Source organism: Solanum tuberosum, unplaced genomic scaffold (assembly GCF_000226075.1).
Source record: "Solanum tuberosum cultivar DM 1-3 516 R44 unplaced genomic scaffold, SolTub_3.0 scf00216, whole genome shotgun sequence".
NCBI lineage: Eukaryota > Viridiplantae > Streptophyta > Magnoliopsida > Solanales > Solanaceae > Solanum > Solanum tuberosum.
In genome coordinates this window covers 808,725-821,495 of record NW_006239143.1, presented here as the reverse complement: position 1 = coordinate 821,495, position 12,771 = coordinate 808,725, and the positions used below count along the sequence as shown (strand labels likewise).

Sequence of the window (12,771 nt, the reverse complement as noted above, 5' to 3'; positions counted from 1 at the left end):
TATCGCCCGGGCAAATTGAACCAGGCTGCTGATGCGCTCTCTCGCACTACTGAGGGGGTCTTAATGGCATTTTCTTCTAGGATTTGTAATCTCCAACATGAACTAAGAGCACTCCTCTTTCCGGGCTGCTGGTAAGAGGTCTACTAGTTTGGTTGGACTTCAACACAGATCTGTCATCTGCCCAACCAGTAATACTTGGCTTCTGAATCCAACATGACAGAGCACATGTTATAATAAGGTCAACCACAAATACTTGCAAAAGTGATAAAACGTAATCAACCAACTATTATAGCATTCGATTCGACAATACACATACCATCCACATCACTTTCATCTACAAAAACTGAAATGTTCTCAAACAGTAGAAAACTTGGAAGAAAGGAATCACATTACATATAGAGTTGTGAATGGAAAGTAAATTCCACATCATTGCCTTCTTCCTTACATCAAGAGACCATTTCACACACAATATCAAAACGTAATCAACCAACTATTATAGCATTCAGTTAGACAATATAGTACCATCCACATCACTTGCAACTACATAAACTGAAATGTTCTCAAACAGTAGTAAACTTGGAAGAAGAATAACCATCCACATGGTGTCATAACACTAATACAGTTCAGTTCATATATCAAAAGTAAGATGCTGAAATCTTGAACAGGGTTCAAACTAAAGCTCAGGTGCCCATTCCTATCCTCTCGCGACACTCCTCTTTCCATTCAACGTTTCTTCTTGCCAAATATGCTAAACTCCGGCACCTGCAAATTAGTTCAGGAGAAACAAAACACAGTTAAGTTAGTTATTTGGCACAAGTGTGTTTCTTGCAAGAAAAAAAAAAGAAGCAGCATGTGATCATCATTCAGTGCTTTACCATTCCTTTTGGATTGCATGAAAGGACTTCTTCAAAAAGGTCAGGGATTCTTCTAGCAACATTGATGTAAAAGGTTTCAATAGAAGTACCAATGGTGAGATTTAAAACTTTAACCGTCATGAAATACTGTTCGTATCCTCCTATCATACAATTCGCTTTCTCAATCTTCAAAACCTTATACTTGAAAACCTGCAAGGAGGGATAGTAGGAGTGAGGGAGAGTTAAAATATCACAAAATGTAAAGCTGGAAAGGGGGCATACATACATTGAGCTCTTTCTCATTGTATTCTTGAATGGCACGGTTAGCTAGTTTCATCATTATCCCAAAGTCAGCGTCATCCTTGACATTCAAAATTGGTTCTATTTGAACTTCCCCACCGGGAAAATCATAAAAGTCGAAACCCTGTCAATTCAAACAAGCAAGCGAGACAACACAATATCAAAACTGGAAGAAACAATATCAATATCAATATCAAAGAGAATTCCAATGGATGGGCATAAGATACACAAGAATTATAATAGACGTGTCTTCAAGAGGAATCACTTGATAATATGAAATTCAACAAATAGGAACATTCAAAAGTTGGAATTAATTATAATTGTTAACCTAAAACTAGAATCTGACAAAAACGATTGGATACAAACAAAACAAAAAGAGGGCTGCAATCAAATTGGCAATGAAGGTAGCACAAAACAACAACAATTTAAGACTTTCTAGCAAAAAAAAAATGCTTCCTCCCATTGTGAATTACAACTAGCATTATTTTTCTCATCGAGGAGCTTCTCACTCCAATGAACTGTTGCTCCACTAGTTCACCACCATTGCTCCACCCACGAACAGCAAACCAAACTCCGAACTCCCCCCATTTTTTTCATTTTTGCTATTTCAAATATAGGAAGCAATATGAATGAAAGCAGCATAAATTGAAAAGGGAAAAGGAAACAAACATAGGATTCATGGATTTGTTGAAAGTATTTGATGCGAATTTGATCGATATACGGACGGTGCTCCTTCAAAGTACCAATTGCATAGCCGAGGTGAAGGTTCTCCTCGTCGTCGGGATGGAGAGGGGGCCTATTGCATAACTCGCAACCTTGTGGCGATTGCTCTACATCAAAAGCACAAAAACATCCCATTATTTTCCCACTCGCATCCCTTTTCCCATCACCACCAAATTTTGGCCCTAGACCCATCATCGTCCCCAATTCCGATTCCAATTTCAATTCCGCCATCGTGCCTTAGGGTATATGTTTTTTGCTTTTTTACTTTCTCCTATTTACCAAATACTACGGAGTAAAAGTATAAAATTGTCCCTTATTTTTGAGATAAGAATCAAATTAATCCTTGTCTTTTAACATGGAACACTAATACTCCTTCATGTTTCAAGAATTGGTACATTTTTAGTACCCTTCCAAATAACCGTCTAACATTCTAACGGTGTGTTTTTTTGGCACGTGAGAAAGACGACCATTGCTTACCAATTCTTTTCCTTCTTCTCCCTCAAACAGTATTCATCTATTCCTAAGAATGGACTATGAGGCCAAATAATCACTGCCCACTGGAACAATTGCTCAGCACCTTGTGTGCAAGAAACTTGTTTGCAGATGAACACCAACACCACAACACCAACATGTGTAGTATCCTCCCAATTAAATTTAATTGGGTATTCTAGTTATCAGTATGTTATCAACAATCAGAGGACAAACAATCTATCACATAGGACATTGAAGAAGACTCGATGATGATAAAAAGTATTTTACATTCATACAAACAAAGAATTTTACTTGTCGGAGACTTCCATTGAAGGGAGATAAACAAAAATTAAAAATAAAAAGAAAATATTCTTCAAAAACAACTGGATGCAACTCTCTTTATTTTGATTCCGTTTGTCTTATAGAAAAATCAGAGTCATGAACATAGGAATGGATGGATACTATTTGAGGAGAAGGGGGGAAAGATTTGGTTAGCAATGGTGGAAACAGAGACAGTCTTTCTCACGTGCAAAAGAAACTTCCGTTTAAATATTAAACTGTTATTTGGAAGGGTACTAAAAATATACTAATTCTTGAAACATAAAAGGACTATTATTGCTCCATGTTAAAAGATAAGGATTACTTTGATTCTTATCTCAAAGATAAGGGACAATTTTGATACTTTACTCCGTAGTATTTGGTAAACAGGAGAAAGTAAAAAAGCAAAAAGCATATACCCTAAGGCAGGATGGCGGAATTGAAATTGGAATCGGAATTGGGGACGATGATGGGTCTAGGGCTAAACAAACAAAAAAAAAAAATGATTTGGTTCCCTTATTTATTTCTAATTTGGATTTCCATTTGTATTTTTAATTCCAAAGTAAAAAGTTAGAATTACTATTTTACTAAATTAAAATTTAATTAATTATTTAATTAAATATAAATATTTTAATTACATAATAGTAGAATTTAAATCTTTAAGCCTTTTAATAATTAAATTATTATTTTCTTGATAAATGAGTACATTGATATTGTTTTTTATTATAATCTTAATTCTCAGTTATGATTGATAATCAATGTATATATCATCATCATATCATATATATTACTAATCATATATGAAACCATAGCGAAAGACAGACCTTCGCCGGAAAGAGCTCGCCGGAGTTGACTGTTCTTGAACCCCTTGTCTCTTCACTTTCCTAATTCATTCATGATTTTCACTTTCTGTTAATTAATTTTGTCTGATTAGCTTAGTTAATTAAGTTAATGGGCTGAGCATTTTGGGCTAACCCACTAACACACATTTGTAATTCTCTTCTTTTATTAATAAATCTGTGACCTAATTTAAATATATATATATATATATATATCATATATTATCTATCATATCATCATTTATATTTATATTTATATTATTAAAAGTGAGAAGCTCCAACCTTTAAAGTTGGACTACCATTTTACCTCTCTACTCAATAAAAAATTATAAAATATCTAATTAATTGAATATTAAATAAAAAGCTTATCATATAGTAAATGTTCAAAGTGGGAAAGTATTAAATAAAAAAATGAAATACGAAAATGTCCATAGAAAATTGCTCGACATTTTTACCCCTTTTTAAAGACTTAGACCTCATCTGTTTTCATTAAGATTAAGATATCTGACTCTTAATGCACATCTGAATATTAAGATATTGTCTCTAGATCTAAACACTAGATGATTAAGACTATTTGTTTTCCAACATCTGAATGTGTATAATTTATTTATTTGTAAACATAATAAATATATATATTTCTCGGGTAAAAAGTAATTAAATATTAGAAAATATGAATTTAATAAAATTAAATTATTATTTGATAAAGTATAAAATATTTATGTTCGCTAGTAATGATAAAGATAATTTATAACCATGGTCATGATAATAGTTGGTCTTAGATGCTAGTAATAGTAATGGTGATGGTAAAGAATACGAGCACCAAAACCATTGAAGGTTAAAGAATTATAAATATGTCATAATCTTATCGAGTATTCTTTACTAGACTCTACATATTTATCCATGATCTATTTTCTTTATTGATTCTTAATGATTATACTAATTCACTTTTAAAATGCTTCATCATAAGAATACGTGGAAAACATCAAACACATGAAGTGCAAGGAAGGTTTATAAGATTGAGGCTATGTAACGACCTGATTTCGTCGTTAGGAAAAAGCCAATGGAGAAAGAATTGGGGCTAGAAAACTTTTTGGTAGTAACTTGGGAATTCCAAACCTAGTCCAGATTTGGACGAAATCTGAGTCAGTGAGTGTTGTGCCGTAATTTTACTAACCCTTAGAAAAATCACTATTTTGAAATGTTCCAAGTATAAAACAATTTTAAAAAAATACTTAGAAAAGAGTCGCCACTTAATTTTTTAAAGAAATTAAGAAAACTTATAATTTTCAAAGATTCAAACAGAAAAAATCATTTGAAAATACCAAAGAGGGTTCGGGGTTCAATTTATACTTCGAGAAGCGTTTAAGCATTCGAAGTGTCCGCTAACATGCGGTTGACCTGCGATTTGATTAAAATATATTTTGACTATTTTTAGAAAATAAAGAATAAAAATGATTTAGCATAAGAATAGTAAATTACCATATTTTATTAACTTTGAGAAAAATAATTAAGTAAGTGATGCATTTTATTTTCAATTTTTTATTTTTTAGAGAAAGGAATACAAAATGAAACATTTGACTCGAAAATAAGTGATTAGAATATTAATAATACTAGATTAATTGGAATTTATTTTATTCATTTTTTGAAACAATAATTTAAACCCATTTAAGATTAACATTTTTTTTTTTAGTTTATTTGAGAAAATACTTTAACTTACAACAATTTTAAAATGAATGAAAATGTGATTAAGTGAAGAGGCGTTAAAACATATCTCTTAAGAACAAAATGTTTAACTTAATTAGAAAGTATAATTTGATCCACATATTTGATTAATAAAATAAAAATATATATATTAAAAGTTAACCAACACAAAGAAAATAACTTATCTTTTGGGGAGTCTAATTAGGTTAATTAAAAATTATAAAGTTAGAGTTAAACAACAAACAACAAATAATCACAATTAAATAATTTAAAGAGTAAGGGAGAAAATGAATTTGGGCCTCCTTTTGGGCCAAATTCGCTGGAATTTTGGGCTAATCCAATTCCCTTTTTGCGTATACACTGGGCGTATATCAGTGTATATGAGCATATAAATCAGCTCTTTTCATGTATATCTTGCTTCCAAACACGTATACTTCGTCCCATCCCTGTATTCCTACGTTTTTTAGCTGTATATCGCTATAGTGAGTGTATACTGCTGTATACAGCCCATTTTTGAGCCTTCCGGAACCTGTATGTCAACTCCAAAGGCTTGTTCTTCGATTTTTCAAGATTGGATTACTCAATAGAAGAATTTTGGGCCTTTATGACCCTCTCAAAATACGAAGGGAGGAAAGACGGGAGCCCATGGGACTCATCCGAGGGAGTTCATGCAAGAAAAGAAGGATAAAGATTAGTAATCATTCATATCACATGTAAACGGATCAAAACTGAATATTACTATGAATATTATGGCTTTCCAGATTGTTAGCAAACACTCATTGGCCCTAAAATGATGATGCTCTACTAGTACACATGTTGACTAATATCATGTGAACAAATGGGAGCTTTGGAGACAATTTCCTAGTGAAGACAACTGGACAAATATTGTATTTCCAGGTCACTAGGCCAACATGCTTTTATACTAGTACTAGTTATATATAAATGTCAACAACACAGTAAAATAAAAATAGTTCAACCAATATCACATGCCAATGGTCCCATAGATCAAAGTGATCAGGACAAAATCACCTACCACTAATCTGTAGCAAGCAAGATTTATTCTTTGTTCTAATCTTTTATTCTACACTTTCCATAATAAACTTAATCACTAAGAGATTAACAAGCAAGCTTTAACCATCACTAATAAAAAGAGAAAAGAAAGCTATTGCAAGTTCTCAACACCAAATTTGATAGATTCACACCCTTTGGTGCAAAAATTTACACTTAAACAAGACCCGATCTATAACCATGCTTGCGACAAATTACAAATTAATATGCATAATTATGTAAAATTTATTAAGACAAAATGAAAAAGTAAAATCTGGACAGCCAAGGCTTGTATGACCCTGAACTATGGTGAGAAATTTAAATTGGAAACATTATAGAAGAGCATTTCAGAATTAGCAAAAGAAACCGACAATGACTAAGTTCGCATTAGGGCCGATTCAATATTCATGGACAGAAATACTTATGCTAATGTCCAAATATTTCATAGCAGTAGACACATGGGAAGAACATTTTTAGCTAAAATCATCAACACAATTAAGTTCTAAACTATGAAAACCCAATAATACTATGATTAACTAGCCAAGAGTTGATAAAGGAAGTTGAAAAACATAGAATAAAGATGAGAAGAGTTCACCTTTTTTCCGGGCAGGAACTGGGACAGGTACAAGCCAAGCAGCGACTTCCGCACCTCCGATAAGAGTTTTCGACCAAGGAATACGGGAAGCTTAAAATGAAAGTTCAAGAATGGAAATCTCTAGCCTAATAATTATAGAAATCAAAACTCTTCTTAAGAATTTATAAATCTGTATTGTGCCTCTGTTTCCCTGGTCTTCTCTTAATTCTTAAGACTTTTCCTCTCTAAAACTTAATACCCTCTAATATTTAATGATTTTTTTTTAGCTTGTTTTTGCCTCAAAACTAATGTATTTCTATGTATCTTTCCCTCAAATTGATTCAAATTCCTCTCGAAAACCTCCTCTCTCAAACACTGACTGGTCGAGATTTTATATAGGGGAAAAGAAAATCATTTTTAGGGGGAAATCGGATGGAAAGAAAGAATTTGAATTCGAAATTCAAGTTCCCTTTTGGATAAGGTTGCTGGATTTCTGCAATTTGGTGGGATTTTTCGGATTTTCTGGGATTTTTGCTGGATTTTTGGGTTTGTCGCGTGAAGAGGATGAAGCAGTGGGGTCGGGTCGTTCAATTTTGCAGTAGGTTTGTACGTATTATGTAATGTATGCTAGGTCTTTTTTGTGTTGTGGGCTGAATGAGTTTGGGAATGTATATGGATTTGGTATGGGTTGGTATTGTTGGTGGGCTACTGATTGCAGGTAAGGCCCAAAGTGGTTTTGCAAAGGGTTGGAATAAATTGATTATGTTTGGCTAAGATTGTAATTGAATAATAGTCCAAATAAATTTCAATTATAACCAAATTGAATCTAATCGGTGTATTTGGTCAAAATTTAAATAAGACGAATTAATATAAATTTATTAATGAGCTTCTTAACATTAACGAGATAAAATAATTAAGTTAATAAATAATTTAAAATATAAACTACTATATAACTAAACTAATTAAAAATATTTAATTAAAACAAAATCTTTTTGAGACGATTTTTGAAAATTTATAAACTATACTAATTATATACAAAATTATATAAAACATATATATTGCTTAAAAATTATAAAAATGATAAAATTAATTAAAAGAAACTTGAAAAATATTTTTAATTTTTTATAAAACTAATTATTCCAAATCGTTCGAAATTGAAGAAGCTCGATGATTAATTTATATTGTGGAGGTCCAAAATTGGGTGTCAACAGTGAGAACTAGGGAAATATGGTGATGAATGAGAGATTTAATTATTATTTTATTTACGTGAGTAGATAGCCAAGAGGTTAAGAAACCTGTACGACTTTGCAGAATTGAATTCGGGAGAGTAGAACTCCCGAAATCGATCTTGGCGTGAACAGTATTTTCTGAGTGTCATTGATTGAAGGTGTGTTGTGAAATGGGGGTTTAGGGAATAATTAAAATAGTTTATTGTTTTGTGCAAACCGCTGGGACGGGATTTCTACCGCCAGGGCGGGGCCGCTGTGGCGGGGTGAGGACCATTGTGGCGGGTTTGACGCGACTTAAGTCGGAAATAAAACCCCAAAACGTCTTTATTCTGCACTTTTCTACTTTGAGAGCTAGGAGACAACCCCAGACAAGTTCTTGACAGTTTTTCGTCATTCTTGAGGCTAAAGGTAAGATTTTAACTTCCCTAATTCGTTTTTCGATCCGTAGAACCTATTTTCTTGGGTTATTATCGATGGGGAAGGGTTTTGATTTGAGAATTATGGTGGAAAAAGCCCTACTCTGGGTATGGGGGATCAATGGTTTGGTGTATGGTTATTGGGTTTGTTATAATCCGGATAATTGGACCTTTGATTGTTGATCCCTGCTTATATTAATCGTTTGTAGACCTAGAACAAGCGGAAAGAATCCGGAAAGAGAAGATTCAAGTGCCTTAAGAGATTCAAGCTTGGATTCGAGGTAGGTGATGGTTGTGATTTCATGAGTGTGTGATATATGCTTGTTCTTGCTTCATTATGATGCATGTATGTATGTGAATGTTGCATTGTTGATCACACTAATTGTATGAGTACGAACGAATAACTATATGCCATGAATCACTTCTTGATTGTATGATTATTGAGAATATACTTGTGATTGTGATTGTGGTGTGTTGAATAGATCGGTTGCCACGTTCCGGCATAGCTAATTGGAATCGGTTGCCACATTCCGATATAACTAACTGGGATCGGTTGCCACGTTCCGGCATAAATATGGGATCGGTTGCCACTTTCCGGCATAAACATTGGATCGAATACCACGTTCCGGTATGCTAACAGTTTGGGTTATGGAATGGGTTTGGGTTCCATGAGAGGACCAACTAATAAATGTATATTGTTGAAGTATGTGATATTCAATATTGTATATGTTTGGTATTTCGTATGATCTTAATGTTGTATTAAGTTTGTCCTCTATTGCCTCTATTGTCGTTGGCTTTTATGGACTTATCTATGCCATCCACCAGGTATGCTGGATACTACTCTACATGCTTCCGCAAGGAAGCTGGTTCACATGGCCGCGACACACTTGGAATTTTTAGAGTCCACCAGTTTGAGAAAGTGGAACAGTTTTGTCTGACCAGTCCAAATGGCAATGACTCCTGGGATATGCATGAGGAGATGATTAAAAACTCGGAGGAAATCTTTCAGCAGGTACATCTAATTTTCTCGTCCATTTTCTGGGATATTGCCCTTCTGTTAGAAGCATCTTTAAAGCCTTGAACCTGCTTAAATAATCTAGCCTAATCACGCTGTCACATTTAGCCCATCTGTTTCTTATATATATGTTTTAATTGCGCAATAAAATTATATTCCTAGTTTAGCTACTTTCACATCAAAATTGTTTGCTTAAGTGTCTCATTCTGTTAAATTCTGCATTTTTTTGCTTAAAGGTATAGAGGTAACGAATAATTGAGTTGCAAAATGATCTGTCAACTGTATAATGAAGTCCTTCAGATGAGTCCCAGAATCTATTGTGCTCTATACTATCTGGTTTTCTAGTGTTATGTGCACTACATCGTTTTCCCATCTTAATAATATTAATATTGTTCTTGTCGGGATCAACTCATTATTCTCGTTTTTTCACCAGAGGCATCCACCTCCATTCTTTGGTACTACAATGATTGGACTAATTCAAGTACTGTTAGAATAGGGAAGATGATTCCTGCATCTAAAAGCTTGAGCACTTTCTTTTGCACTACTTCTTCCAACTTTTCATTATGATTGTGTTGTGGTTGTCCACTAGTTTAGTTTCCTCCAGCAGGATCGATTCCTAGAATATCTTCTCATATTCGTGTTCCAACAACTGGGGGATTGAATTCTGTCCAATAGGCATCCCCTCCAGTTTGTCCAGTGGGCCTTTAAAATGCTTACACGTGTACAGTTAAATGTTGAATGGACTGGATTAATTTTATTAACTTAAACATTCTAACCACAGTTAATAACCTCTGCATACACCAAAGAACAAGTAGGTATGGCAGCTCTGATGAGCCCGATTCCAATTGCCCAAGTCTCGAATCTCAAAGTTGTTAGATCAATAAATCCTCACTTTTTCTTAAAATTTGGAATATAATTGTACATATAAAACCCCATACCAAATTAAAGATTCTCTAATTTACAAAAACCTCAAGCTGCACACTTATAATGACTGTTGAAATCATCAAATTGTTCAATATTGAGGAAAATTGGAAACTTAGTCGGCCTATTTGGATTGACCCATTAATTGCTCAGTGAATGGAAGAATAAAGCAAACTGAAAGTGGATTCTTTAGGTGGAGAAGGTGGTTTGATGGTCGACGACGATGCTAGTCGATTAACTAAAAATTAGATAGAAAACGTGGAGATTGAGAGAAACATATGGTGCTGGAGGAGAATGGCTTTGCTCTGCTCGGCTGCAACAGTCCACTGGTGTTAATTTAAGTCTATGCCACTCAAATTCCTGAAATTTCATAACAAAAATATATCAATTGCTTTTTGTGTTACTTCTTCTCAAGAGATTTGGTTACACCAACAAAATGAGTTTTTGCCTCACGGAGAAAGCATTTACCTTGACACCATGAGAGATGAAGGGAGAAAGAGGTTATTAACTGTGGTTAGAAGGTTTTAGTTAGTAAAATTAATCCAGTCTATTCAATATTTAACTGTAGCATTTTAAAGGCCCACTGGACAAACTGGAGGGGATGCCTACTGGACAGGATCCAATCCCAACAATTGGATATCTATTTTAATTGAGATTGTCAATTCAAGTCATTTGAGCCTTGCACCTCCACTCAACATTTTTTAAATTTTTAATAAATAATCACCACAACAGAATAGTGGCAATTAACTAACTGCACCAATTTATATTCTAAAATCACTTATTAAACTTAGTCTTAGATGCTCTCTGCTGGCGATCTCTCTCTCTCTCAACCAAATCTCTCTTCTTGTGATTTCTAGGGTTCACTCTAATTATGGTATAGTAGAGAGGCTTATATACTTGAATCAGCCGTTCGATTTTTTGTTATTGATGGTTTGGAATGACAATAATTACTTTTCTCTTTTGTTGGTGTTTAGTTGAATAGAATGCCTACCTTCTACATAGGACAAAAATCAGGAGGCGTTCAAAGCTAAGAATGAAGAGGTTTTCAAAACCTGCAGTAAACATCGATTATGAACCAAATTTGTACAATATCAACATGAGTACCAACTTATGCTCAAGTTCAAAGTCTCGATAAAACTAAGTATCATCGAAAAAGCAAGAAAATACATCAATGTTTTTCTTAAACAGAATGGTTCCTTATTTTTAGGTTTAACAGGATTTCATATCCATAAACAGAAAATTATTATTGTCCTTTTCAAAGCATTACCTCATAAAACATATTAAGGTTCTGCTCATTGAACCAAAAAATCACACATATATATATACGAGTAGAACTTAGTGCTAGTAACAAGTGGAGATGATAATTAACCAGCATTCATTCCATACAAATTTGCAACTACCTGATGCATTTTTCTTTCATTTTATACGGAACTAAACGTGTGCACATGAAATGAATCTCAACTGGGATGTCACACTATATAATCTAATTCATACTCTTACACACCCCTGCTTTGAGAAGAAAGAATGTTGATTTCGTCTAAGATTTATATATTTTCAGTTAAGTGATGCTCAGTATTTTTCTTTGGGATAATGTGAAATTTATGTTATATTGGAAAAGAGCAAAAGGCACCTCTTTACTGATAAAAAGAAACAAAGAATGGATTGGCTTAATACATGATTTGAACCGCTAGCATCTACTCAGGGCCGTCTCAACAAGTTTGGGGCCTAAAGTCAAACATTATAAAGAGACCCTATTTTTTTAGTTGAATAATTATAATATAGAAGTGTAATCCTACAAATAGGTCTGGAGAGGCAGGATATATGTAGACATTATGAAGTAAGAATGCAAATAATGTAAATTTTCAATGAAAATTATATAATATAAAGTTGGAATGATAAAACTTTAAAAATATGATGATATTAAAATAGTGTAGCGATGAATTTGATAAGTTAATAAATAATATTAAAATAGTGTTGATTAATTTTAGTGCTTGAAATATGAATAAGACACCAAAAACAATTTTGTCTTTTTATAAACACACAACAATAGATATCACATAATGTAGAATGTTTGAACGTTTGACAGACTTAAGAATATTCAATAATGAAAAATAAGTATAAGAACACAATATTGTTGGTTCATGATAATCGTCAAAATATAAATGAGCTAGACAACAAAATAGATAGTCACATGCGAAATTAGAAATGATACAACAATTAACTAGCCACATGAGAATCTAGAAAAGACACTACAATCAACTAAACAATATTCAATTTCTCAATTATATTTTCTATACAAAAAATTATTTTCAAAGTTATCAGTACATGAAATTTTTTTAACAATATATATATATATACACACA

The 12,771-nt window shown here is 33.1% G+C and overlaps 1 protein-coding gene across 1 annotated transcript; it reads right to left on the bottom strand.

Moving 5' to 3' along the window:
- Positions 1 to 272: 272 nt before the first annotated feature.
- Positions 273 to 2,187, bottom strand: LOC102589692 (uncharacterized). Its single transcript, XM_006356373.2, has 4 exons — positions 1,824 to 2,187; positions 1,141 to 1,278; positions 876 to 1,064; positions 273 to 762 (listed from the first exon to the last, which is right to left on the bottom strand). The coding sequence occupies exons 1-4, from the start codon at positions 2,106 to 2,108 to the stop codon at positions 724 to 726; spliced, it is 651 nt and encodes a 216-aa protein (XP_006356435.1). The 5' UTR covers positions 2,109 to 2,187; the 3' UTR covers positions 273 to 723.
- Positions 2,188 to 12,771: the final 10,584 nt, after the last annotated feature.

What these genes read in the sequence shown, in the direction of transcription:
- LOC102589692 (XM_006356373.2), bottom strand. Translation starts at nt 2,108, where the DNA reads ATGGCGGAATTGAAATTGGAATCGGAATTGGGGACGATGATGGGTCTA. An exon ending in AACAAATCCATGAATCCTAT is followed by an intron (nt 1,279 to 1,823) that starts GTTTGTTTCCTT and finishes TTGAATTGACAG; the next exon opens with GGTTTCGACTTTTATGATTT. An exon ending in ACAATGAGAAAGAGCTCAAT is followed by an intron (nt 1,065 to 1,140) that starts GTATGTATGCCC and finishes CCCTCCTTGCAG; the next exon opens with GTTTTCAAGTATAAGGTTTT.